This window comes from Fringilla coelebs (genome assembly GCF_963513975.1).
Source record: "Fringilla coelebs genome assembly, chromosome: 10".
NCBI classification, from domain to species: Eukaryota; Metazoa; Chordata; class Aves; order Passeriformes; family Fringillidae; genus Fringilla; species Fringilla coelebs.
In genome coordinates, this window is record NC_140036.1 from 20,083,381 (window position 1) to 20,107,341 (window position 23,961).

The 23,961-nt window shown below is 38.5% G+C and overlaps 1 protein-coding gene across 1 annotated transcript in view; it reads right to left on the bottom strand.

The window, feature by feature from the left end:
* Positions 1 to 23,961, bottom strand: part of NAALADL2 (N-acetylated alpha-linked acidic dipeptidase like 2) — a gene marked incomplete at its 5' end in the record, with an annotated part of 294,310 nt that overhangs the window by 145,957 nt on the left and 124,392 nt on the right. Inside the window, 2 exons of the mRNA XM_084212314.1 lie at positions 3,175 to 3,294; positions 21,901 to 22,171. Of these exons, the coding sequence (XP_084068440.1) occupies positions 3,175 to 3,294; positions 21,901 to 22,171 (391 nt within the window). The remainder of the gene's footprint in view (positions 1 to 3,174; positions 3,295 to 21,900; positions 22,172 to 23,961) is intronic.

Here is a 23,961-nt window from a genome sequence, read left to right on the forward strand (position 1 = left end):
ACCTTTCAGCTGTTCCAGAAAAGGATTTTGCCTTTGAAATACTCTTGCTTGCTCCTTGAAGGATTTCTACCATTTCTTTTTCCTCACTTTTTATATAAATCTATAATAGAGTCTTGCTCACTAACTGATCTTAGTGCCCTAACAATGGTGAAAACCCCTTCTCAAACCCCTGCTCCGCTCTGATATTTTTATATATATAGAATACATAACACATTATTATATTTTTTTTTCTTTTTTTTTAATCACAGCAATGTAAACTACTTGGTTTTTAATTTTGTTTTGGGTTTTTTCCCACCCCAGAGTCACTGCTCTCGTTGATACCTTGCTGTAAAGGTAGGGTCCACGTTCTTTCTCTTTACAGCTGTAATTTATGACGTGGCTGGGGTAACACATTCTTTGTTTGAAAAGGTCCAGCTCAAGGGATCAGGATGTGTCTCTGTGGCTCTGGACAGGTGCCACTGCCAGGGCTGCCACCCCTCTCACTCCCCCTGACCAGAAACCACCTTCTGATCCAGTGGAACAGAAACACAACACTCCCAGTGAAATCTGAAAATCATATCCAATTGCAAAACTAACTCCAGGTCGGATTTCTGCAAATCTTGTTCTCACAAAGCAGCTTAAATTTATGAACCTTACGGAATTCAATCAGAATTACTCATGTTTAAGACTAAACTGCATATTTTAACAGCACATTAACTTCAGGCTTTTCTGCCCACTCCAAATTCCCTGTACATTCCAATTTCAAAATTATTCCAAGCTCTGAACTCTGTTGTTTTCAGTGTCTAAAGATCTGAGCGATGGACACAGTCTGAAAGACTGAAAGCAGAAGCTCTACATTATTTTCAACCTTAATCCTCCCCCAATTTTGTACCTTATCCAATCTCTATAAACTAAATCTACACTGCAAAAACACTGTCATTTATATTACTGTATTTCCAAATATTCAGATTTCCATCACTTGGACTTACTTCTGTAAATTAGCCCCTTGAACATGAAGCTCTTTTCTACCAGCACATCTTTTCTCTTAATATGATGTAAAAACAAAAGAAATGTTGTTCCGTTTTCATGGTGATTTTTTTCTGCCAGCAGTAGTTTATTAATTCTTTCAGGTTTTTTCCAAAGGACTCAGCAGAGAAAAAAAGAACAGTCAAACATTTTTTAAAAGGCAAATTAAATACATAAAAGGGGAAAATAGAAAAAAAAAAACAACACATGAAAAACAGCAGTAAAGAGAGAAAGACAAAAAGCATAACTGTGCAAGGGAGATACAACTGAAAAATAGAGACATAATTAGGAACTGTTATGAAGATGGAACCTCAGTGCAGGGTCTATAATAATAAGACTCAAATCCAGAGTGAGATACTTGCATAATATAAAGTAATAATAATGAAAAAATTAAAGGAAATTAACATAAAAAATACAAGTTAAATACAAAAAGTGAAAAGAAACCCACTAAGTATATATGTTTATATAGCCACAGCTCTCTTATGAACTAGTGCTCTGTTTTAATGTGATGTAAAACCAAGCACATGGAAGGCAGAGATAAGGAAAATATAGGGAGAGGGAAGTATCAGCTGAAACAGAAATGTGAGACTCAGTAAGTACAGAAACATAAACATTAGGGGAGAGAAAAAGATACAAAGAGTGGATTCAGCAGAGAGATACTGGGCTCATTTAAACCACCAGGACTTGCAGTTTAAGGCAATATTTCACATCAAATATTCCTTACAAAAGGAGAATCTACTTCTGGTAATCTTTCTACACCTTCACTGATAGTCACGAGCAAAGTAAAGCTTACAATTATCTCACTGCCAAAGAGACACAAATTATATTCTAGAAAAGGGTCATTTACAGGCTCAAGAAAAATGGCAAACCTGTGAGGAGAACATGAAAAGCAGGTTTGGGTGGTTGTATTTTACCTCAGACCCTGAGCACACATTGGACTCAGTCTCCTGATCACACCACACTTTGGTTTGCGCTGTGTAACAGACTCTGAAAGTGCGAAACTGATTCCTTTGGAGCTCCAGAAATGTAGCTGATGCACCTCAGCCATTTAACAGCCCATATTTGGGACCAGGCTACAGCCAACCCACACAAAAAGATCCTGAGATGTGTCCTCAGCCCCTTCTGGTTTGCTCTTCTCCATCAGTCTGCTGGGTAATTCAGTGAGTGTTCACAGGAGCACAAATTGGTAAAAAGTCCATCTCACAGACAGTGCTGCTACAGCAAACTTTACATCTTCATCAAATCCCTGCTTTATGAGTCCTGATTGCTGTTTCATTGGCTTTGTCAGCAGTGAAATGCAGGATCAGATCTATTGCTGGAAATGATGGGCAACAACCGAGTCCCAGCAATGACAACTGACCTTTTGCAGGCGTCATTAAATTGCATCTAAATAATTTAAATAAACAGCTAAAGCTACTCAGTTGAAAATGCCATTTTTATTGAGACAAATCTTATTCCTACAGAAAAAAAAAAATTAACTGGTTGTTTTTTGAATCTGTATTGAAGTTCTGGCTGTGCTTTCTGTGGCCAACAGAGCAGGTCCCGATTTACTTAAGTGCAAGATCTGGAGTTGCTGCTCTTTTATAATTGCTTTTGTGAATTGGGAATGAATTTTTTAAGCATTTACTGAGCTACTAAACTTTCTGTATTTTCTGAAAGTCAAACCAGCAGTTTTGTTTATAAGATATTTGCAACAGAAGGCAGTTGCTGGAGGTTTAGAGTTTAAATGTGGTTTATATGTTGAGTGGTTTATTATGTTTAGTGTAAAAGTGGATTAGTGAGCTCCTGCTCTGTGCTATCTGCCAGAGCTGGGGTTGGAGAGGATGGATAGACATGCACCCATGTACAGCCTCTCCAGACACAATCCATTCTGCTTTATTACTTCTTTCAGTGATTTCTTTGTTTGTCAAAAGGCTTCTAGTACACCCAGAGAAAAAACAGCAGAGTATTGGGGCACTTCAAGATATACAGAAAAATAAACAACTCTAACACATAAAAGGCACTGCAGAGTGACAGTGGCGAGTATTGAGGAACAATTTGAATGTCAGTAGGTCCTGACTTCCTGGGGAAAATGGGAAACTCTTTGTTTTTGTATTTTGAAATAGAAAAGAACCCAAGCAAAATAAAACCAACTCACCAAATGAATAATTTGGCTGATGTGTAACTAACCTTATAAAGCAAAGGTGATTGTCCGAGCTTCAAAAGTGCAATTTTTTTGGTCACGTTTGTGATGGCTTGAATCCGGATCAGGTCTTCCATGGTCCCATACTGGACATCAACGAGCTCTGCCTGCAAAGAGGAGACAAAATCAAGGCTACAGTTACAGCCACACATCACTGGGAGTGCTCCTTGCATGGAAACAAAGTTGTTTGCACAAACATTTGAGCAGAGCCCTGCAATTGCCTTACCCCAACTTCAAATCAGCAATATCTGTAAGAGCAAAGATCTTCAAAGTTCAATCTGACTGATAATTTTTTTGTGGTTTGAGTTCACAATTCATAAGCTATGATAAACTACCCCCTCTTTTTTTCCCAGTGGTTATAAGAAATGCTTTCTGATAAGACATTCCCCTCATTAGCTACAGGAATTTATTTAAAACTGTGTAAAGGATACTAATTCACTTTTGTTTATTTTCTTAAAAATAATCAGTCTTGCAAAGTATTTCAGGGAATGAGTGATTTTACTGGTGACTTCTGAAAATACACAGGTAACACAAACTCCACCAATATACAGTTTTATTTTGTGGTCTCACATGACTCCTCCTCAATCTTACCTAACTACTGAAGTATTTTCCTTTAATCCATCAGTTTTCCAAGCATTATACAGATAACTACAGTGATAACAGACTGTGCTCTGATGTATATACTTTTCTATTAATATATATTTTTCAAATTATTTGGAGCCACTTTGATCTAAAAGTGTTTAGAACATGGAAATTTTCAGCTCTTCCATTAGGACTCTGCAAGAAAATATAGAATAAGTTCTAAGTTATTTTTAAATGTCAAGCACTGGCAGTAATGGAAAAATATTTCAAGATGAGTTTTCAAGTATTTTTAAAAAATATATAATTTAAGAATGACCAAGGGCATTTTTCTCATACATTTGTAGCAATAAATTCTGGTGAAAACAAAGTAAGAGGATAATCAGTCTTGTACATTACTATTTTAGAATGTTATGAACCTCTCAGGACATCATTGAGGACATTCTGGAACCTCTAAATCTGTACCCAGTGCTCACATAAAACACAAGTACAAGGAGACACAAGAATATTACATAAGTGTTTAAAAATTAAAATAAGAGGAGCAGCACAAGATGGAAAAGTTTTCTCTTTCAGTTCAGTTTTGTAACTTAAGTATGGATTCATTGCCAAAGGCAACAGTTCTGATTTTGGGTATCCCTATACAAACTGTTTAAATTCTAGCAACAGTTGTTCTGGATGTGTAGGATGTGTGAAATTTTAGTAGATTCCTGAGCATGGGTATTTTAGGAAAGTATTTACCCTTAAAAAACTGTATCTGTGTGAGTTTGCATCTCAACATTCAAGCTGAAACCATACAAAAACTTTGCCAAGATTCCTGTCTTTAAAAATTCTTCAGAAAAGTTTCCAAGTCTGCAATATGCCATCAGTGCTGTACAAACCAAGTATGTGGAAAGGCCAGCCAAAGTTACAAGACACTTCTGACTAGGAAAACATCAGATTTAACACCAAGTAATGAAATGTAGAACAGGAAAGCTCGCACGTCACTGTTTCTTCTGAAATAGATGAGGGTCTTCATATCTAAAGAAGTAGAAAAGTATTTATCCAACATAATTTTTTCCTGTATGGCCACAGTATTTGAAAAGTAGGATAAAATCAAGTAAAGATTACACACTAGGGAAAGGTATTTTATGTTTTACCTAATCTCATTCCTCCAGCTTTAAAGAATTAACCTCAGAAATGGAAAGGGTATTTACCAGGGTGCTTAAGTTCATTAAATTTTTACCTCTTTCTGTAGCTCTTATCTTTATTTTAACCTTTATCTACACATATGTCATTAGATACAATGGTTATTAGTGTCTCAAAGTCTTATGGCATGAGAGGTGACAGGAGGTTATATCTAGGTTGATTTCTAAGGATTCCTCTAGCTAATTCCCTTGGACCCAATGCCTTCCTCACCTATTCTCCAAAGCAAAAATCAGGGCTGTCATTATTTGTGTGGGAGAAAGCACACTGACTTTTCCTGAGGCAAAATCAATACCCAAACATGAAGATCATGAAGATCATTTGCTTCTCCAGGATGTCTGTGTGGAAACGAGCTCCCTGCCCATCTACATTCATGTGCTGCTGCTCTGCACATCACTTTGGCTCTCTGCTTCTCCAGGGTGCTATCCACTGCTCTGTAAACAACAAAACTGCATGTTTGCACAATTATTAATGCGTTTAGCAACTGCCCTTGGATGTTCTTAGTTAATTTATGGATGCAGGCTGCATCTTCAAGAGAGGCTCACTGGTATTTCCCAGGAAACACGTGCTCAACAAGACAGAGAAACAAAAAGGCCCTGAAAAAGCACAGCTCATTTTTTAATTATGTGGAAAACAGAAGTTGACTCCCTGCTGCTCCAAACACTCTGCAAACCATGTGCTTTGCTTCAGATTTTAAAAGTTGGCCCCAATGCCAAAGCTATTAAGTAGATTCATGCATTGAGAGTGAGTATAGGAAACTGCATAATGAAGGAGCAGCTGGGTGTGATAGAACAGAGTTTCATGGGCTTTCATCACACATCTTCCACATGAAATACAGATATGTCAAAGCTCAAAGGTTATCTCATTCTGGAAACAGCATGTATAGCCTAGCACCCAGAGGTCTGCACAGCTTATACCACCTCTAACTCCACCTAAAACGACAAACAAAAAGTGAATTAAATCTTCTTTTAAGTCAAACTACACATGGCTCATCTCTGACCAAATGAAGTCAATAATTCACTGGAAGAGTTTAGAACAAAGTCGTAAAATTTTGGCAATACAATCCAGAAAGTAATAGGTGCACATTAAATTATGAAAATAGTTATGCAAATTATTCTTACCCCTTCCTCTATTCTGCACCTGTACACTTAAATAAAATTTGTGATAAAAAGAAAGAAAATTTGCAGTATTAACAAAATCTCATCAAATACAGTACAGCAATACTAGCTCAGACTAGTTAGTTTTGGTTTTATTTCGTGGACTAGGGCTCAACTAATTGGGACCCTAACTTCTAATATAAAATTAAATATTGAAAAAATTCAACCTCAAAATAATGGGGAAGAATCCTATTGAATCCAGACATTCTACCTTCCTAATAATCCATTCAGAAGCAGACAGACCATTTATGATGCATGAAGGCCTGTTTTAGTCACAACATTTCTAATACCTCCAAAAATGAATAAAGATTAAATTTCCTATTATTTCTCATTTCTTTCTTTAGAAATGCCTACAACATGACATAATCCTCATTTTACACACACCAGCTTTTTGAAAAGTGAAACACCCCACCCCCAACTACCCATATTTGATAAACTGCTTTCCTGTGGTAGGATAATTCTGCTCAAAAACAGAAGAGGACTCATCCTTTTATCAGGTGCTGAAAAAGAGCACTTGTCTACTTGGTTTAGCTATGCCACAGTAAATCCTCTTACCCTAAAACTGGGAAACTGCTAAAGAATGAGTTGTTTTATCCATCTGAATTAGGTACTTACTCCTCGAATCATTTCAAGCTATGCTGTTTGAAAGATATGACTATTTAGGAGCAAATTGTGATGTGCATTGTGGAATTGAGTAGTATTCCCCCATGCATGAAATGAAGTAGGGGTAGGTAATAAAACAAACATTTTTAGGAAAAGTAATTATTTTATGTTAGGCAACTTATTAGTTTTCTAAGTCCCAAGATGATGCTCAGTGAGTTGTAAACATTCCATCTCAAAAATTCTAACAGAATCTCCCCCAAAACAGAAAAGACAAATACTCTGAAAATACAACAATCAAGACAGTCAGGGATTTTTATCCTAATTTCTTCTACTTATCTCCAAAATGAAACAGAAAAAAAAGAGTATACTTCATCCAGTCATGGATGACACAGAGGAAAATAGGTCTTGCAAAGGAAAAATATGAATAACTATATGAAGCAGGTGGCAGCTGGTGTCTTGAAGATGCTGGATACTATTTTTAAACCTTGCTTTCTTGCAAATTCTGAGGCAATTAAAAAGAATAAGATAAATAGGTTAAAAATAATAACAGGAATATGTTTGTCTTATCACATTCTCACCAGTCCACTTGGCTGAGGAGGATTTAATAACAGCGTTATACATCTGTATCCAACCCACCCCCTGAGAGGCAGATTGTGGCTGATTTGCCAGGGACACAAAAGGCAGCAAAAAGACTCAGGGAAGAACCAATGAGGGGAAAAAACACAAAAAACCCAAAACAAATCTCAAAGGTGGCACACCCACAGAGGGATGTTTCTAACCCCCAAAATAAGGATGCAGTCAGTGCAGATAAGAAAGCAGCACTTAAACTGAGCTCTTAAAACTTGGCAGAAAACGAACCCAAAGCAGCATGGCTGTGCTGAAATGAAATGAAATTTTCACCACAGAATGGCTGTGGTGAAAAGTCTTCTCTTCATGCTACCTGTTGGTAGTGCCATAGTTCAGTAACCTCAAATGATAAATGTATTTTATCAAATACTAATGAATGGATTCTGCACAAACTATGGGGGACCTCAGGCCTGTGGAAGCTGCAGGTATGAAAATGACACAAACTCATATTCCTCATATTCTCAATTCCTGCCTACCCACCAAAAGGTTCCAGAAATAGATTCCCTAAAGAAATGCCAAGTATTGAATAAAACCAAACATTTAATCTTAATAAATATTGTGCATTCCTTAGAATTAAGACAATTTCTCCCAAAAGCACACATGTAATTCTAGAAGCATCAACCCTCAGTTCTGTAACTGTGCAGACTCACTACATCCCCTCCTTCCATCCAGGCAAATGCCCTTCATTTGTCCTTCAACATTCAGCTACTATTTTCAGGTTGTTCACAAAATAAAGGCAGCAGAAACATCCCATGCACAATCAATCACAATTAAATAACCTTCAACTAGTCATCCTGCCTAAAATAAAACTCCAAAATATATTTGCAAATTGTATCTGAGAAGGCAACAGTCTGCAATCAGGACATGAGACGAACTTTAATTAAACACATCGCTATAATTTATTTGCACAGCTCTGAAATTGAGGCTGAAGGCAGCATTCAGCAGAGCATAAAAGTAAACTCAAGCTGGTTGTAGATCAAAGCTGGACATCAACAAACGTGAAGAAAGCTGCAAATATAAAACCAGCTGATCTTTAAAATTAGAGAAAAGGAAGAAAGGGAAGGGGAGATAAGGGAGCTGCGCCAAATCCTCTGTTGGTGTAAACTCTGATACGCTTTTTGACCAGAGCTGTTCCCATTCCAGCCAAAAGCTTCCTTCAACAATCAGGGAGCCACAGCTGTGATTGCTACCACCAGGGTCCTGTTGAGCACACCAGAGACAAAATACCCATCCATAATTATCTTTTATATACTTACTGTATTTCTACAGAAATGTTACTATCCAAAGTTGTCTTTCAACCTTTTCCCTTCAACTTGGTTCCAGGCAAGAAAAGCAGCAGAGTTTTCTTGCCTTGGTTCCAGACATGAAAAGTAGCAGAGACTGTCTGAGCCCAAAAAGTAAATAATTATATATCTGGATTAACTGAAGATTATTTTTTCTCTGTTACAAGACTAAGAGGTGCTTCTGACCAACAATGTCAGGGAAGATTTAAATCAGAGAACTTCAGTCTTGCTATATGTTTTACCTACAAGCCCTGCTCCTCAAACAGATTCATGACATCTTTTCTTTGTTGCTAGCACTTTACAGAGGCTTTCTTTTCTTTGCTTCAATATTCCTGCTCCTACAACAGACATCTGGAGCATTTCAATACAATATGACTCACAGTACCAGCTTACAGTCAGAAAGGTTCTTGTGGCTAGGTTTTATTACCTAAAATTGCATGTATTACAGTGACAGCTAAAGCTGTAATTTATTCTAAAACAAGAGGAAAAAGAGATGGCCCCTAACCTCAGCTGGATGGAGTTTGCCTTGCAGACAGAGCTCAGTCACAGACACATCTCACGTTCAGCCTTGCCCTGGTCCCACCAGTCCAGCTCTCACAGCCCCACCAGGCAGGGCTCTCCTGCAGCTGCTCCCACGGGCTCCTTTTGCTCTTGCAGGACCATTTTTGCAAAGACACTGAGGTTAAACTTGTTTGCTTCCCTGCTTCTTACAGTTTATTGCAAGACTTTTTTCCTCCCAACTCTGAGGGAGACTGAATCAAGATCGAAGCTTTTTTATAGCCTACAGAAAAGAGCTCTTCTGTATTTTATGGTTACAGAGCCCCAAATAAATCTGAACTGATACAATTCAGTTCTCTTTTTTTTCCCCACTTTCTTTTTTCTTATTTTAATTTTCCTAACCCCCAACTCTGTTCCAAATCATACCCTTTGTGTTTCCCAAAAGGCAAAACTAGTATTTAAATATTACTCCTTAACTTATGATGTCCAGCAAGATATCCAAACAACATATTACGGTAGAGTATTTTCCATATTTTCTAACTATATTTTCTTTCTAACTTCCTTAGTTTGTTTTACATAATACTTACAAATCTTGCTTTTCAAGTTTTTGACATGAAACATTGTTATTTTCAGACACATTTAACTGAAATTTACTTATTTTAGAATCTCTTAGAACAATGCCTTTTGTTACAAAAAATTGAAGGACACAAGATAATTAGATGCCTAAAATACTATCAGAAATATTATTTCAAACTTTCATTAAGCAGTGCTGATTGTCACTTCACTAGTGACAAAATTTTATATCTTAATTATTCTTTCTTGTATGTGTTTAATATTATTTATATCCCTCTCTTTTTAAGTGTTGACTGCAAGGCTATTTAGTAGCATTAGTCCCCAAAGCATAAAGTCACATTGCTCATACTTTCCTAAGAAAAAAGAGTAATCTGTATTTGCCAGCCTGCTTGGTTTAGCTTATTCAGAGGTAATTATTCATGCAAATATACATTTACAAATTACATAGACTGAGGATAAACTAAACAAAACAGAATTACTCAGCTGTGATGTGGTATCTTTAAAAAAAAAATCATAAGCTACATATGTACACAGGAAATTATAATACTGTGATTTAAACTTGGCCTTAAAATTTTCAGTGAAAGGGGTTTATATCAGAATCCATTGCCATTGTGTCTGAACTCAACAAATTCTGAAGGCTTGGTGGAAATTTCCTTGGCTCCTGTGAAACACAAGGAATGAACACAAGACATCCAGAGGCTGCAGAATGCCCTCCCTCAGTCATTTGTACCACCCTGAACTGAAACCAGGCATTCCCTCCTAGAGTAGCTACAAGCATTAAGCTTTTAGAGAAGAATTTGGGGCTCACAGAAGTGTCTAAAAGCACTTTATTCACACCCAGGCTCTGCAGAACAGCTGTGGCAGGGATGGATCCAGCTCAGCTGGGTAGAGGAGGGACCAAACTGAGCTGGGGGAGCTCCCTCCACCTGCTCAGAGGCTCAGGTGAGCTACAGAGAACTAAAATCACACACCCAGAGAAGTAAAATCATCTCCTGTCTGCAATATCAGCTCGTAAGAACATCCTGTGAATGCAAACAACACCACAGACAAATGTGTACAACTGGACTGAAACACCACATCTGCTTTGGAATCTAAGTAAAACAAATATATTTCATTTTATAACTTAGAATGCATTTGATATTTTGATTCCTTAGAGACAGGTGCTTCAGCTTTGTCCAGTTGAATCAGTTTGGCTGCATCAAAACAAAATGTCCACAAAACAGCCTGCCATTTTCAGTCTTCCAACCTGGAACTGATGATTCAGAACTGTGCTGGTTTTGGCTGGGGTAGAAATAATTTTCTTCACAGCCCTGTTATGGGGCTGTGTTTTGGATTTGTGCTGAATTTGGGGTGATAATGGAGATTTATTATTATTACTGAGCAGGGCTTGCACACAGCCAAAGCCTTTTCTGCTTTCCAAGTAAGCTGGGAGTGCCTGGGAGGTGACACAGCCAGGACAGGGGACCCAAAGTGACCAAAGGGACATTTCAACCATATATAACAATAAAACAGACATCTACATCAAAGAGGAAAATATTCATTCATATGTACAAAAGGAGGTCATCCACTGCATCAAGAGAACACTTGATGGTTCAAAAATGGTGGGGAGAACTCTTATTTTCTAGATTACAATAAATGATCTTTCACAAACTACTTACAGCCTTTTCTTGGCCAACCATCATCCACTTCAACATAATCAGGGAGATGGCCAACCATGTAATGATGCAAACACAAATCTGACTGTTAAAGCAGCATTTGAGCAAACAATTTTCAGAAGCAAATATGCAGTTGTGAAAAGGAAAATGACATCTTTTCCATCTCCAGTGAATTCTGTTGTTTTGAGTCATTGCACAGATTTATAGGTCTCTAAATTACATCTGTAGAAAAAGGACTGGGGAAAAATAAGTTCTAAAAATATATTCAGATGACAAGAAAAGGACTCCAATAAAAACAGCGAATGTGCCTGAGTAATAACAGATTCAAGTGGCCCAAATGATTGACCAGGACAAGCATCTAGATATAGAAATACAGCTGTTCCTGAGAACAGCTCTCCTCTGTGATTAAACAAGAATATTTTTCTGGTTTTCAATCACCTAACATTTTAGAAGCAGACTTATTTTACAAGAAACATGTAGTGTGTCATTCATGTCTCACTGATAAGAAAATTGTACAGGGAAGAAAAAGTTCTTTTCTGTTTCAGGCTTTCAAATTTTGCTTTTAAAAGTGCACTCAAGATTTTGGAGTTGATGTGCATCCTACATTGCCCAGTAATGTAAAGGTTTTACATGGCAGCACTATTTGGCTTTTCTTTCAGAGACCTTCATTCTGAAAATTTTGCCTATAGCAAAATTAGTAGTTCACCTTTATCCCATGTGTTCCCAAAGTTTAGGGTGAAGCTTCTCCTGAACTGTGTCAAATTTCACTCAGATACTTTGAGCATTCATCTCTTTTAAGTGTGGGCAGAAACCCCAGAGATTTGAGAACTTGGTTCATGTGCTCTCACATCAGGGATGGAAAAACCTGGAGAAAAAGCAGAAATCCCATGCAAAGGACAGAACCCGATTATTTTTAGAGGGGTTCCCAGTAAACCACTCATATTGTACAGTGGAACCTCAAAAGAAATGCTGGAAAAATTTTTATATCATCTAAAACATATGGGAAAATCTGAAGAGACTCTGTAATCTGGACAGCCTGATGGGAGGAACGAGCAACATCACAGAATTGATTTCATTGCTTAAAGCAAAAGCTTTGCCACCAGTGCAGCCCATCCAGAGCTCTGGAGCAGGACAGAGCTTCCCTCATCTTCCACACAGCCTGGAATCCAGGTCAGCCTCTCTCACAGCAGTGCAGAAGCACTCAGTATTATTGCAGCAATACCATTTCAGGGTTCAATTCCCAATAAAAGCAGTCAGGGACATTGTTAGAGAACTATCAGTCACCACAGAAATCTGCGCTCAATTCCGTCTCTTCACCTCTTCTGGTCCTTCCTGCCCCGGATCCTGAACAATCAAAAAAAGAACCTAGAAACAAAGAGCTCAGTGTGTGCTCTCCTAACTCTGATTCCAGCACAGATTTCCTAATGATCCATCTTCCTGCAGTCACTGGTGCCTTTCCTTGAGTTCAATAAACACCAGACTCAATTCAATACACAAGACAAAGAACACACAACAGTCACCATCAGCAACGTCCACGACTTTTAACTTCTGCTGAGGGGGTTCCCTCCATATTTCTTCAACTGCCTCTACATTTTTGGTATCTACTCCATGAACATTGTCAAGAATTTATCTACAGAGTCTGCAGAAAAAATGGAATAGTTGTGGAAGTTTACTTCAGGCAGAGCAACCCTACAGCAGCAGTGACATCATCAGGGAAAGATCTCAATTCAGAGTTGATACTATCCTCAAAATCCTGAGCCTAACACTGTCCATAACTGATACAATTTCTCATCCTAGATTTCAGTTTGTGACTTTAGATGATTATAATATCCTACTTTGGCCTCAAGAAATACGAGATTTAGTGGTAAAGGGGCAACATGGACGAAAACACGAATAGCGGTAAAAGGGCAACACGGATAAAATTTTCATGAATGAAATGTTCTGTTAGGAAACTGATGCATTAATTCCTTTTCCAGCAACGTAAAATTTCTAGAATTTTCCTGCTAATTCATTCCCTAAAACAGCCCCCAGGTGAAGATTGTGCCTGGCAAGCACTGACCTGCAGCAGGAGATCCATCCCTCTCGGATGAGAAGGCAGCAGGAGCTTTCTTGCATATTTAGCAGCTTTGCCCTCCCTTAGTTGTAGCCACTGCCAGACCTCCTCCATCCTTATTCACCTTCTGCCCCTTCAAGGCAGCAGAGAGAGGCAGTGAATCCTGCAGCAGACAGGACTAACTCTATATGGTAACATCATTCAGGGGAAGGAAGATAAATTCCTCGAAGCACCTTCCTTCTCACGCACACCTGCTCTTGGGCCAGTCACAAGCTGGTGATGGATGAGGCACCTTCCCTTTGAACTGCAGAGCTCAGGAACACCAGAAATAATTGTGAGAATAAAACTGAGAGAGCTCAGAATTAATTCACATTAAGGCCCTCTAAATTAATGAGATAAACACTGTAACTAATATTCATTTCATGAGGTTAGACATGAGATTTATTTATATTTAGTGGGAGAGACAGCACATCAGACAGAATAAAAACCTAAGGATGTCTAAGAGAGAAGACCAATGTATTTTCAGCTTTATTTACTTTGCAGTATTTTTTATTTATTTATTTTAAAAGAGATACTTCTCTCCTGGGATTGTAGTTGGTAGGTGGAGGCTTAAATGCTGCATTTCCAAACAGATTTAAAAGGGAATTTCTGAACAAAAGCTTTTTCTCAGGACATTTTAGTGCAGCCAGTGAAGAGGCTCTGGCATTTTGACAGTTTCCATACACAGTCAATGCACTTCTGCCAACAGCACCTGGATACCAAACCTACACTTGCCAATGGCTACTGCCTGGGTCTTTTTTTTTTTCAAGCTTTTTATTCTTCTTCACATTTTTAAGAATTCAGTTGATATATATATATATACAGTTCAACCACCTGTATCAGAGCAGCACTTCTGCACTTTTTTTCCAACCTGCTCTGAAAGGTTCCAAAAGATATTTGCTTCAAAGGATTTTCTCTGAGAGTTGTCTTCTTTTTTTGGTCTTTCCTACTACCAAGGATGTGTCCAGATTTAGAGCATTCCTCAAAGCACTCTCCAGAGAGGTACATCCTTTGCTCTTTAATAACAAAGTTTTTTAACAAAGAAGTCAGACACGCTGCAGTTCTCACCAAATTATTCTTATGATGGCTTTATCCTTAGTTAAGGTTACACTTAAAACCTCTCAAGGATCCTTATATTTGTTTTTTTTAAGTGGGAACTTATTTCCATTCTTTCATGTGCTGATCTTAGAAGATATTTGGACTTTTTATCACCACATCCCACCACAGAGATAAGAAATCTTCATGCTTGTTTTGGATTTTCAGCGCTATTTTCATTTCAAAGTATTTTTAAAAGATGAGATAGAGGCTCCCACAGAAAAGAATCCAATGACCACATATTATTACATTAGAAGAAAGTAAGTTTTAAAATTTTGACAAAATGTTGTCCAATGCTGACTGTAGTAGTTGATCTGGTAGGTAGAGAGAACTCCTAAGATAAAACACTGCTGAGGCTTCAACTGGTAACATTCATCACACTGCACTGAAAATTAAAATAACTGCTGCTGATTATTTTCAGCTTCCAGCTCTAATTCACAAGGCACCACTATATTTAGATTATTTTCCCTCCAATTTAAAAAATAATTAAGTGAAGTATAGCAGAAGACTGATTTTTTACCCTTTAAAAAACTATTTGATTACAGCAATTGTAACCTATATTGTCATGGGTGCCTAATGCCAGAGACTGCCAGGGTCAGAGCCCTGTGCCCAAGCTCCCAGACACACAATGTTTATGCTCACTAAAGTGGAATCTTCCTTCAATTACAGATATTTTTCTATTGCTAATGCTCCTGAAGAGATTTTAGGACTTGCTTCTCTTCCTGAAAAACTAACTTAAAAAAATGAGGAGCAGCAATAGTTTAATCAATATTGTATTTTACAGTCACTCATAACTACCAGAGAACTGAGCAGCATTTTAAGCAGTTCTTTATTGTTCATGCATGAAACTACATTTTTTTTAAACAATAAAGTTATGTAAATAGTTTTAGGGAAAAGGATTGAGTATTATATAAATATAAAAATATTTTGGTTTTGTTCTTATATCAGTTATAGTTGTTTCTTATGATGTTTTTCTCATAGTAGTAATTTTTTAAAAGCTGATAGTCTGTCTGCTGAAGGAAATTTTTGATTTTTTCAGCGTAAGCAGGATTCCTTTGAGGCAGTTTTAAACCTCCAGAATATTGGAGAAACATAAAGGAAAAAGTTCCCTAAAACCCAATCCCAAGAATTTAGAGCACCACAAGGTTTTTACTTGAAAATTCCTCCTCTGAGCAGAATATTGCCTTCACAAACTTAAACAGAGAAGAAAGCACAGGTATGTTATTGGGAGGTTCACATTTACTAGGAAGGTGCAGAAGAAGTTACAGAAAGAGAGAGAAAATGGCACTACCTAATTAAAACATGATTTGGGATTTGGCAGAAAGGTTTCCTCCACTTGACCTGAGTACATTTGTATAATTTGTATTGAGGTTTGAACCAAACACCATTAATAAAGAGTGGGGGTGGAAAAAAGCCTGACTGGGTGGGCACAAACCAGGGTATCCACTGAGCTGCAGGGGTGACAGCAACTCAGGGGCTCTGATTTTACCAGAAAGATGAAAGAGAAAAATCCTCCTTGGAGACCCATGCAATGGCACAAATTTCACTGTTAGTCTCTCACACTGACTGCTAACAAACAAAATTAACTCTGCTCAGAAACAATGTAATTCTCATTTATTTCAACAGGAATTCTGCTTGCACTGAAACCTAAAACAGACACCAAATACTCTTCCTAAGCCCTCTGGGTTTGCACCCGTTAGTTTTTACCATGTAGTCAGAATATAAATAATTGTTATGGTTCAACATTGCTCCCTCTCTAATATTGTACAGAGGATTTACTAAGAAATGCCTTCAGCTGATTCTGTGCAGTGGCATGGAAGTGCTCAGTGATCTGCTATGTCTTGAGATACCAAGATGCCTCACCTTTTGCTTTTTTATCATTTAAAAAATCTCATTTATTATTACTGGTATGATTACTGAAATGCCATTACTACCATTTTATTAGTGAAACATCAGGACAGCATTGACTCGCAATTATAAAACAGCAAAAGGCTCTGCAGCAGCAGCATTTGCATCTTTGAAACCCTGCCTTCAATGACACAAAAATCTCCCAGCAAAATTAATATGGGCTTTGAGCACGATGAACTACTATTATTTTTAGGGAACTGTACAACTTTATTTATTAATGGTTATGTGATATATGCCAGAAAACTGACAGGATGTTCTGCAGGACATCTCTTCAATGATCGCTTTTGGAGCCCTCGCCTGCAATTTTAAATTATATAACCTTCACATTGCATTTCACAGCTTTCTATATGTAATTATAATGGAGTGGCAGCTATGCTGCAGTTAATGTTGAATGTTGTTTTCTCCTTAAAGGTCAAGTCTATTCTAAAATCCATATTCTTAGTGAGATTGTCTTGGAAAATTGCTGTGCCTACTTGGTATGCAGAGCAGTGGTCTAAATTATGATTATTTGTGGAAGAGGTTTCGGAGAAACTCTTCTATAAATAAAAGATAAATAAAGCTGCACTAAAACTTCTAAATGTTACCAAAAAAAATCACATGATTCTTCTCATTTGTGTGTACGTGTTATTCAACCTATAGCCCTAACCATCTGCAAAACTGATTTCAGTTGCTAGGGATTCATTTTAGCTAGTGCATGTCTCTTCAGAGGAGAAATCTTTAAAAATGTTAATAAAGATAATAATGAACTAAATTTGGCATGCCTAAAAGAATTAAATGCACACATGTATCAAGATTCCCTCTAGCTCGGTATTTTGCACCAATGTGCCATCAAAAATGACTGAAAGACTTAGGAAGAGATGCTGCGATTATTTAATCTAAATTAAACACACTCTCTGCCTTTGGAATTCAAGATGTGCTAGTGAGCATGCTGCAGAAGGCTCATTTAGAAATTCTGCCTGGGGATAAAAATAACCTGGGAAGATTTTAAAATTTTCTAAAACCAACCCGCTGACACCAATCTTAATTCTGAAATATTGTTAAGGAAATTACCACTGATTAGCTAGAGGGAAGAGAAAAGATAATAAGGGTGCACTAATCACATTTCCAGCACAATGAAACCGAATCAAATGAAAGCAAGCTTTGGGGTCAAGGACTTCCTGATGCACTGTCCCCTCCAGAGGAACTCCAGACCTTTTGGTGCAGAGCTGGAAATAAAGAGAGCTGCCAGTACTGGGGTGTAAACCTGAGCAGAGAGGGGAGGGGACTGTAGGACACACAAGTGGGGACTTCAGGACATACTCCCAGCAGTGGGAAAGGTTAGAGGAGAGAAAGACTCCCATCTTCCTGCAAAGAACCTGGGAAAAAGGGGGATGGATAGGGAAAGGAGGCATCTAAAGACAGCCATAAGGAAATGGGATACTCGGTAAGAAGTGGGCAAACTCCCTTCCTTGTGAAAGAAGATCTAACAGCCAAATCTGAGTCCTGCTCCCCTTATTCCCCTCTTGCCAAGATTGAAGAATGATGGGAAGATGACTGAGTGAGCTTAACAGATGGGCTTGTACATCCCAGATTGCTTCAAGTTGCATTAATCTCTGCGGTGGGTTCTCATTTAGCTGAGAAAATGTCACCAAAACAAACGAACCGGAGCAGACTGAGACGTGACCAGCAGATGCAGAGAATCTCTTCTGCATGGCGTGGGCAGAGGCAGGCAGGCAGCATTCCCACTTGTCTGCTCCCTGCAGCCCCTCCAAAACTTATCAAAGATACCCCTGGCTGAGTGGGTATAAATGCCTCAGATCAGCAGATGCTGCAACAGAGAAATCAGTAGGAACTGGGAATGTGGATGATGGCAGGGAAGTGAGGTGACACAACAGAGGAGTCAAAGCAGGCATGGGGACAGGGACAGAGCAGTAGCCAAAATACAAAATAGACATAGTCAAGTGTTGGGAGAACTGCCTCAGAGATGAGCACAATTCATTTCTGTCCATAACCCCTAAAATAATCCCTGCCTGCATGAGCATCTCCATTTCAAGAACATGCCAGTACTTCTACGCTTGCATCCTCTCCTGGCTACTGAACCAAAACAGTCCTTTCAGTATGTGAAAGACCCAGGAAAGAAACAGGATGTTTTGCTGGGCTTGCTGAGAACATCCATGACGGTGGAAACGAACCCCAAACCAGAATAGAGGGGCAGCATAAGAAGCAAAAGAGATTTGGTGCATTATTCCAAAAGAGGCAGAGTAGTGAATGATGAGACAATGCCACACAACAGAGGACACCGAGTACCTCAGTTCAAAGTGTGAGAGCAGACTTAGGATTGCCCAAAGTTCCTTAATACTTCCATAAAGTAGAGAGTGAATAAACTGAAGGTGAAAGGAAAGTGAGGAAAACTTCAGGTCGCACAAACATAATTTCAAAAAATGCATGAATACAAAGCAAATACCATTTGCATTTTGCTTTAATTAGGCTGTCCTTGAACGCTATTGCCACACACTGACCATTACATCTGCTGGGACTATTTCCAGCTGCTAAAGAAACAGTGGAGGGAGCAGACAAACATTGTGTGTCCGCATGTGTTTGTTCCAGAAGCTGCTGCACTCAGCAGAACTGACTGAAACCAGATTTTGGGGGTACACAGCCCTCTCTCATCAGCTCCTGCTGATGTTCCCCATCTCAGCCACCTCCACTCCCAAGGGACAGAGCACCCCCACAGCTCCTGGATCCCAAAGCTCCAAGAGGCAGGAGCAGCACATTCGGATTCACCACACCACCCTCACCTGGAGACTGGCTGGATACTGTCTGACAATGCATTTTGCTTTAATGCATAAATTTGAAGCAATGTAATTTCCATTTATATGTGCACTCTGCTGGCCAGAGCAGCTTTCCTGTTTTTATCAAGCAGACAAAAGGTTTAAGCTCTATAAAAGGTGGCTGATATTTAAGTTTTAATAAAAATGTATTTCAGGTATGTCATTCTTTCCTTAGGCTGACCTAGCCTACAATATATTATTTACATAACTGCTGCAATATCTATTTCAAAACTGACTCGACAGCCCTCTCCAAAACTGTAAGCTGCCCTGCCTGTCACCATGATGGGTAAACACTGTCACCTTTTCACAGCCCAATGAAATATAGAGAACTAGTAAAGTGCACCATCCATCACAATGGCACTAAGTAGGTTTTTGAAGTAGATTTCAGATCACAAATGCTCACATTTTTACTCACAAATGCTGTTTAGACTGTTACCAGAAAGCACAAATTGGATGGCTCATATACAATGGCCGTATGATGAATGGACATGACAGGTGGTCAAAGAAAATGAGTCTTGCTGTTCTACAAATAACCTTGTCAACATCAAAGTGGAGCTGTAGCTCTGCTGGTAGCCAGACTGCAATAGCTTAATGGTTTTATTTGCTTCAACTTCTAGCAAACCAAACAGACAAATGAGATACAATGAAGCAGCAGCATCGAGGCAGTATTAGCAATTCAGCCTGATTAAGTGACACATAATAGGAATTTTCTGCTAAGGATGTGCCACATTTGAAAGAAAATTATTCAGGTTATGAGTAGCTGTTATAAAAATACCTGTTCACAGGAAAACCCTCATGATTTTGCAATCACAAACCACTGCAGGATATCCAAAATACGCGACTTGTAGTTCCACTGCAAGCAATCAAGTCACTTTCTGATGGCTGAGCCCAGCAACAGCCACCACCTGCTACTTCTCATTTAAAGTTTTTCTACTTCCATTAGTTTAAATAGTAGAGATTGGTGTGTAGGATTGAAAGTCAGGAAGGTTAGATCAGTACCAACTTACCTGTAGCCTAAACAAATAGGAAAATTTCCCTTTTAGGTGGAAACTCTAAATCTAAGGATGTTTCAGGTAGATTTTTTGAAGAAGTGAGGAGCACATCTCAAGTTTCATAAGGGTGCTGAGGTATCTCAAAGAACTGACTGTAAAACCATGCAGAGAGTCATTCTTTGGCTCCAGTGCAAGGCTGGAGTTTTGCCAAAGCCAAGGTCCAGCCCTGGTGATGAGGATGGTGTGTGTGGTCCTCATTTCTGCTGAACTCATAAGAGCAAACTGCCCTGGAACATAATGGAGAGTGGAACCTGTGCTGCTGGGAATAACACAGTGGTTTTTCCTGGAACATTGGATTTCCTTAAACCTGATTAATTTGTTAGCACCACATTGACATTCATGAAATAAAACCTCAAAGGTCACAACCATTCCTCTCTCTGATTACAGATACTCTTACTAAGTTACAATGAGAAAATAATATTAAATGTGGAGTTTTTAAGTGATATGAGAAGGCAACCACATTCATTATTACAGGGAAAAGTTAAAGCATATATCATGCAAGTTAGGACCTCTTCTTGCCTACTTCATTTTGCTTTTCAGCAACAAATTTGAAATGGACAGAGCCCCAGAATGAGGCTGACAAGACTCAGCATGGAGAGCAGGTATGTTTAAATATTAAGATGTTCACAATCTGTTCCTTTATAGTCTGTAAGTGTTCTAAGCCATGAACAAACATGTCTTTTAAATAAAACAGAAACCAGCATCAGGGGAATAATATGAAATTTTTGAAAGGAGCAAGATGACAATGCAATTAGCAGGGAAATTGCAATTTTTATATTTCAGAAATACTTTTTAAGATTTACACTATCCCAGCTAGGAAGGTAAACAGAAATGATGGCCCCTTTGTGCACACTCAAAATATTTAGTCAGAAGCTCAAGGAAAACAGACATGAAGACAGTACACAGGAAAAAACAAGATAATCCAAGATCTTATTTCACTTGGCAAGTAACAAATCCAAATAGGTAGAATCTTTTTGCTGACAAAACTTCCTAGAGTAACTGCAGTAAGATAAAACTACAAATCGGTGTTTTCAAGAGGAAACAGAGCAGATGTGTCAACTGAATTGTCACAGAAGAAACTATGTGAGATCCACAACCATAATTCAGAGGCTCCAGGTATTAGCCCAGCACTCCCACCAGCCTCATCCTTCCTACAAGCATCCCTCAAACCAGTAGCACTCATATATCAGCACAGATGAAATGAAACTCTCTAGACACAGCTTCCAGATTTTTACACACAAGCAAAATATGCCAATTCATAAACAGATACTTTAAAAAAAAATAGACATTATGTAATTAGATTCACATAGATATATGTGTGTGTATATTTATATCTATCTCCTATGAAGTATTCATATATATAAGGTTCTAAGGTTAATTAAGATAAGTACAATTGGCTACATCATAATTCCCATAAATATGCTTATTTTAAGGCTGGGCATTTCAGCATATTTTCAATTGGATTTGATGATCTTAGAGGTCTTTTCCTACCTAAATAATTCTGTGATTCTATGTGTAATCTTCCAGTTAGGCTCAGTAAAAGCTGTTCTTTCCTGACTCTATTTCACCACAAGTGACAGAGACAAATGGCCACGTTACCTCGAGAGTTCCTTTGGCAGAATAAGCTGCGTATGAGTACAGGAGGTCTTGGCTGTGAAGTGTTTTGGGGTCTGTGCTGCACACTTGTCCACTTGGATAAAAGCATTCCCCGCTGTTTTGCAGAGTTACTGTGTTTGAAGCAGGGCCTGGCAGGTCAAGCAGAACGGAGTAATTCACCAGCTGGACATCTTCCAGGCCTTGGGAGCGCCACTGACCCAGGATTTTCACTGCAAGGTCTGCATCATCATCTCTGGGGAACTCTAACAAATCTCTGAAAAAAACCCCACACAAGTAAACATGGGTTTAGTTTATTTCCCATCAGGGATCTTGCACCTTAGTGTGCATCAGTGCATGACTTGATTGAAAATCTATCATCAAACATGCAAAAAAACATACAACTTTCATTTTTTTGCAAATATTTTCTTACCAAGAAGAGACAAAGGCAACTGCATTTTGGGAAATAAAAATAAGAAAAAAATGTATATATAGGAAACATAACCAAATTAAATAAAGAATCCTACAGAAATTATCACAGTAACTGTCTGAAAATTCACACATCATTTGCTCATTAAATTTCTAAAAGAACATAAATTTAACCAATCTTTGAACACGAAGAAGCCAATCTGAAGTAACATCTCAAGGATGTCAGGGAAGGCATGATGCTGAAAATTAGTTGCAATTATATAGTTATAATAACATGTTTGGCTTAAATTCATCAAGGAAAGCAAATTTACCAAGCAGAATGAAACTGTTCCCCCAAATGATGTGCTCACTGTCAGCAGGTTCTTCACATTTCCTACCTGCACTGAAGGATCACCTGAGCAACCAGCTTGGCCAGCATAAGAGGCAAACAGGGGAATTATTCTGGCTGTATCCACTGATGGGTCAGTGAGAACTCAGACAGGTTGGTCTGGGCTGGCATCACTTTCAATACTGGTTGGCACAGTGGCCACAGGATGGAGGCACCAAAGGACCACCCTCCAACCCAGCACGTGCCAAAGGATTCCAGATGCTGAAACTACTGCCATGGTAACTTCAGAGGACAGGCTTGCTGAAGGAGCAACTGGAGGTTTCCCCTACTTATGCAGACAAGCAGTCATGTAAGCAAAGAAGGACAGAAATAAAATTTATAGCTCAAATAAAAAGCACTACCCACGTGCAGCACAAAAAGCTTATGGAATATTTGCTGAATTCTGTGAGGTTGGGTTTTTTTGTTTTTTGTTTTGTTTTGTTTGTGTGTCTACAAACTCTCAAGACTGAAAAGAAGATTAAGGATCACAGATGTATGATTTCCAAGCACAGAGATACTGGCACTGCCTGAAAGTCTTGTCCACAACCTTCCCTTCACAAAAAGGCCACTAAACCTAACAGCTTTAAGGTCCTCAACAGAACTTCAAAAAACACCCTGGCTGTCTTGCACACATCAAAAATAAACAGTTGAATAATGTGAAGTATTTTTAAGCAAGCAATAGGTGTCTGAGAATCCCACCAGGTGCTTTCCAGGTACCCCTGCAGTGCTGCAGGTGGGAAGCTCCTGGCTAAAGGTACTGGCACTGCCCCCAGGAGAGCCCCAGCAAGCAAAGCTTCTGATGGAAGTCAAGCACAAGGGCTCCCTTCTCCACCCATCTTGTGGTGGAACATTTGAAAAATGAGCATTTACTGCCCAGAAAACATCAAGTCTTTAAAAGGGCAGAAAGTAAAATTGTAACACCCATTTACACCTAAAAATGGTTCCAAAATTACCTACTCCATCGGAATGCCTAATGCCCATCATCCCATTACATGGGCAGAATGATTATTCCAACATGCAAAAGGCTTTTTTTAAACAGACATATTTTTGTATAAATTTGTTTTTTATAAAATATATTTGTTCAAACCAGTATGTTGTATCCCAGGCTGCATTCCTCCAGCAAGGCTGTTCACACACAGAGTTCAAAATCTTTACAACATCACTGGCCTTTATGCTGGGACTTCAGGGATCCTGTCAGGAACAATAACTGTCTTGCAGATTTAATGTTTTTAAATTACCTAAAATAAGTCTTCAAGCAGTCTACACCATAT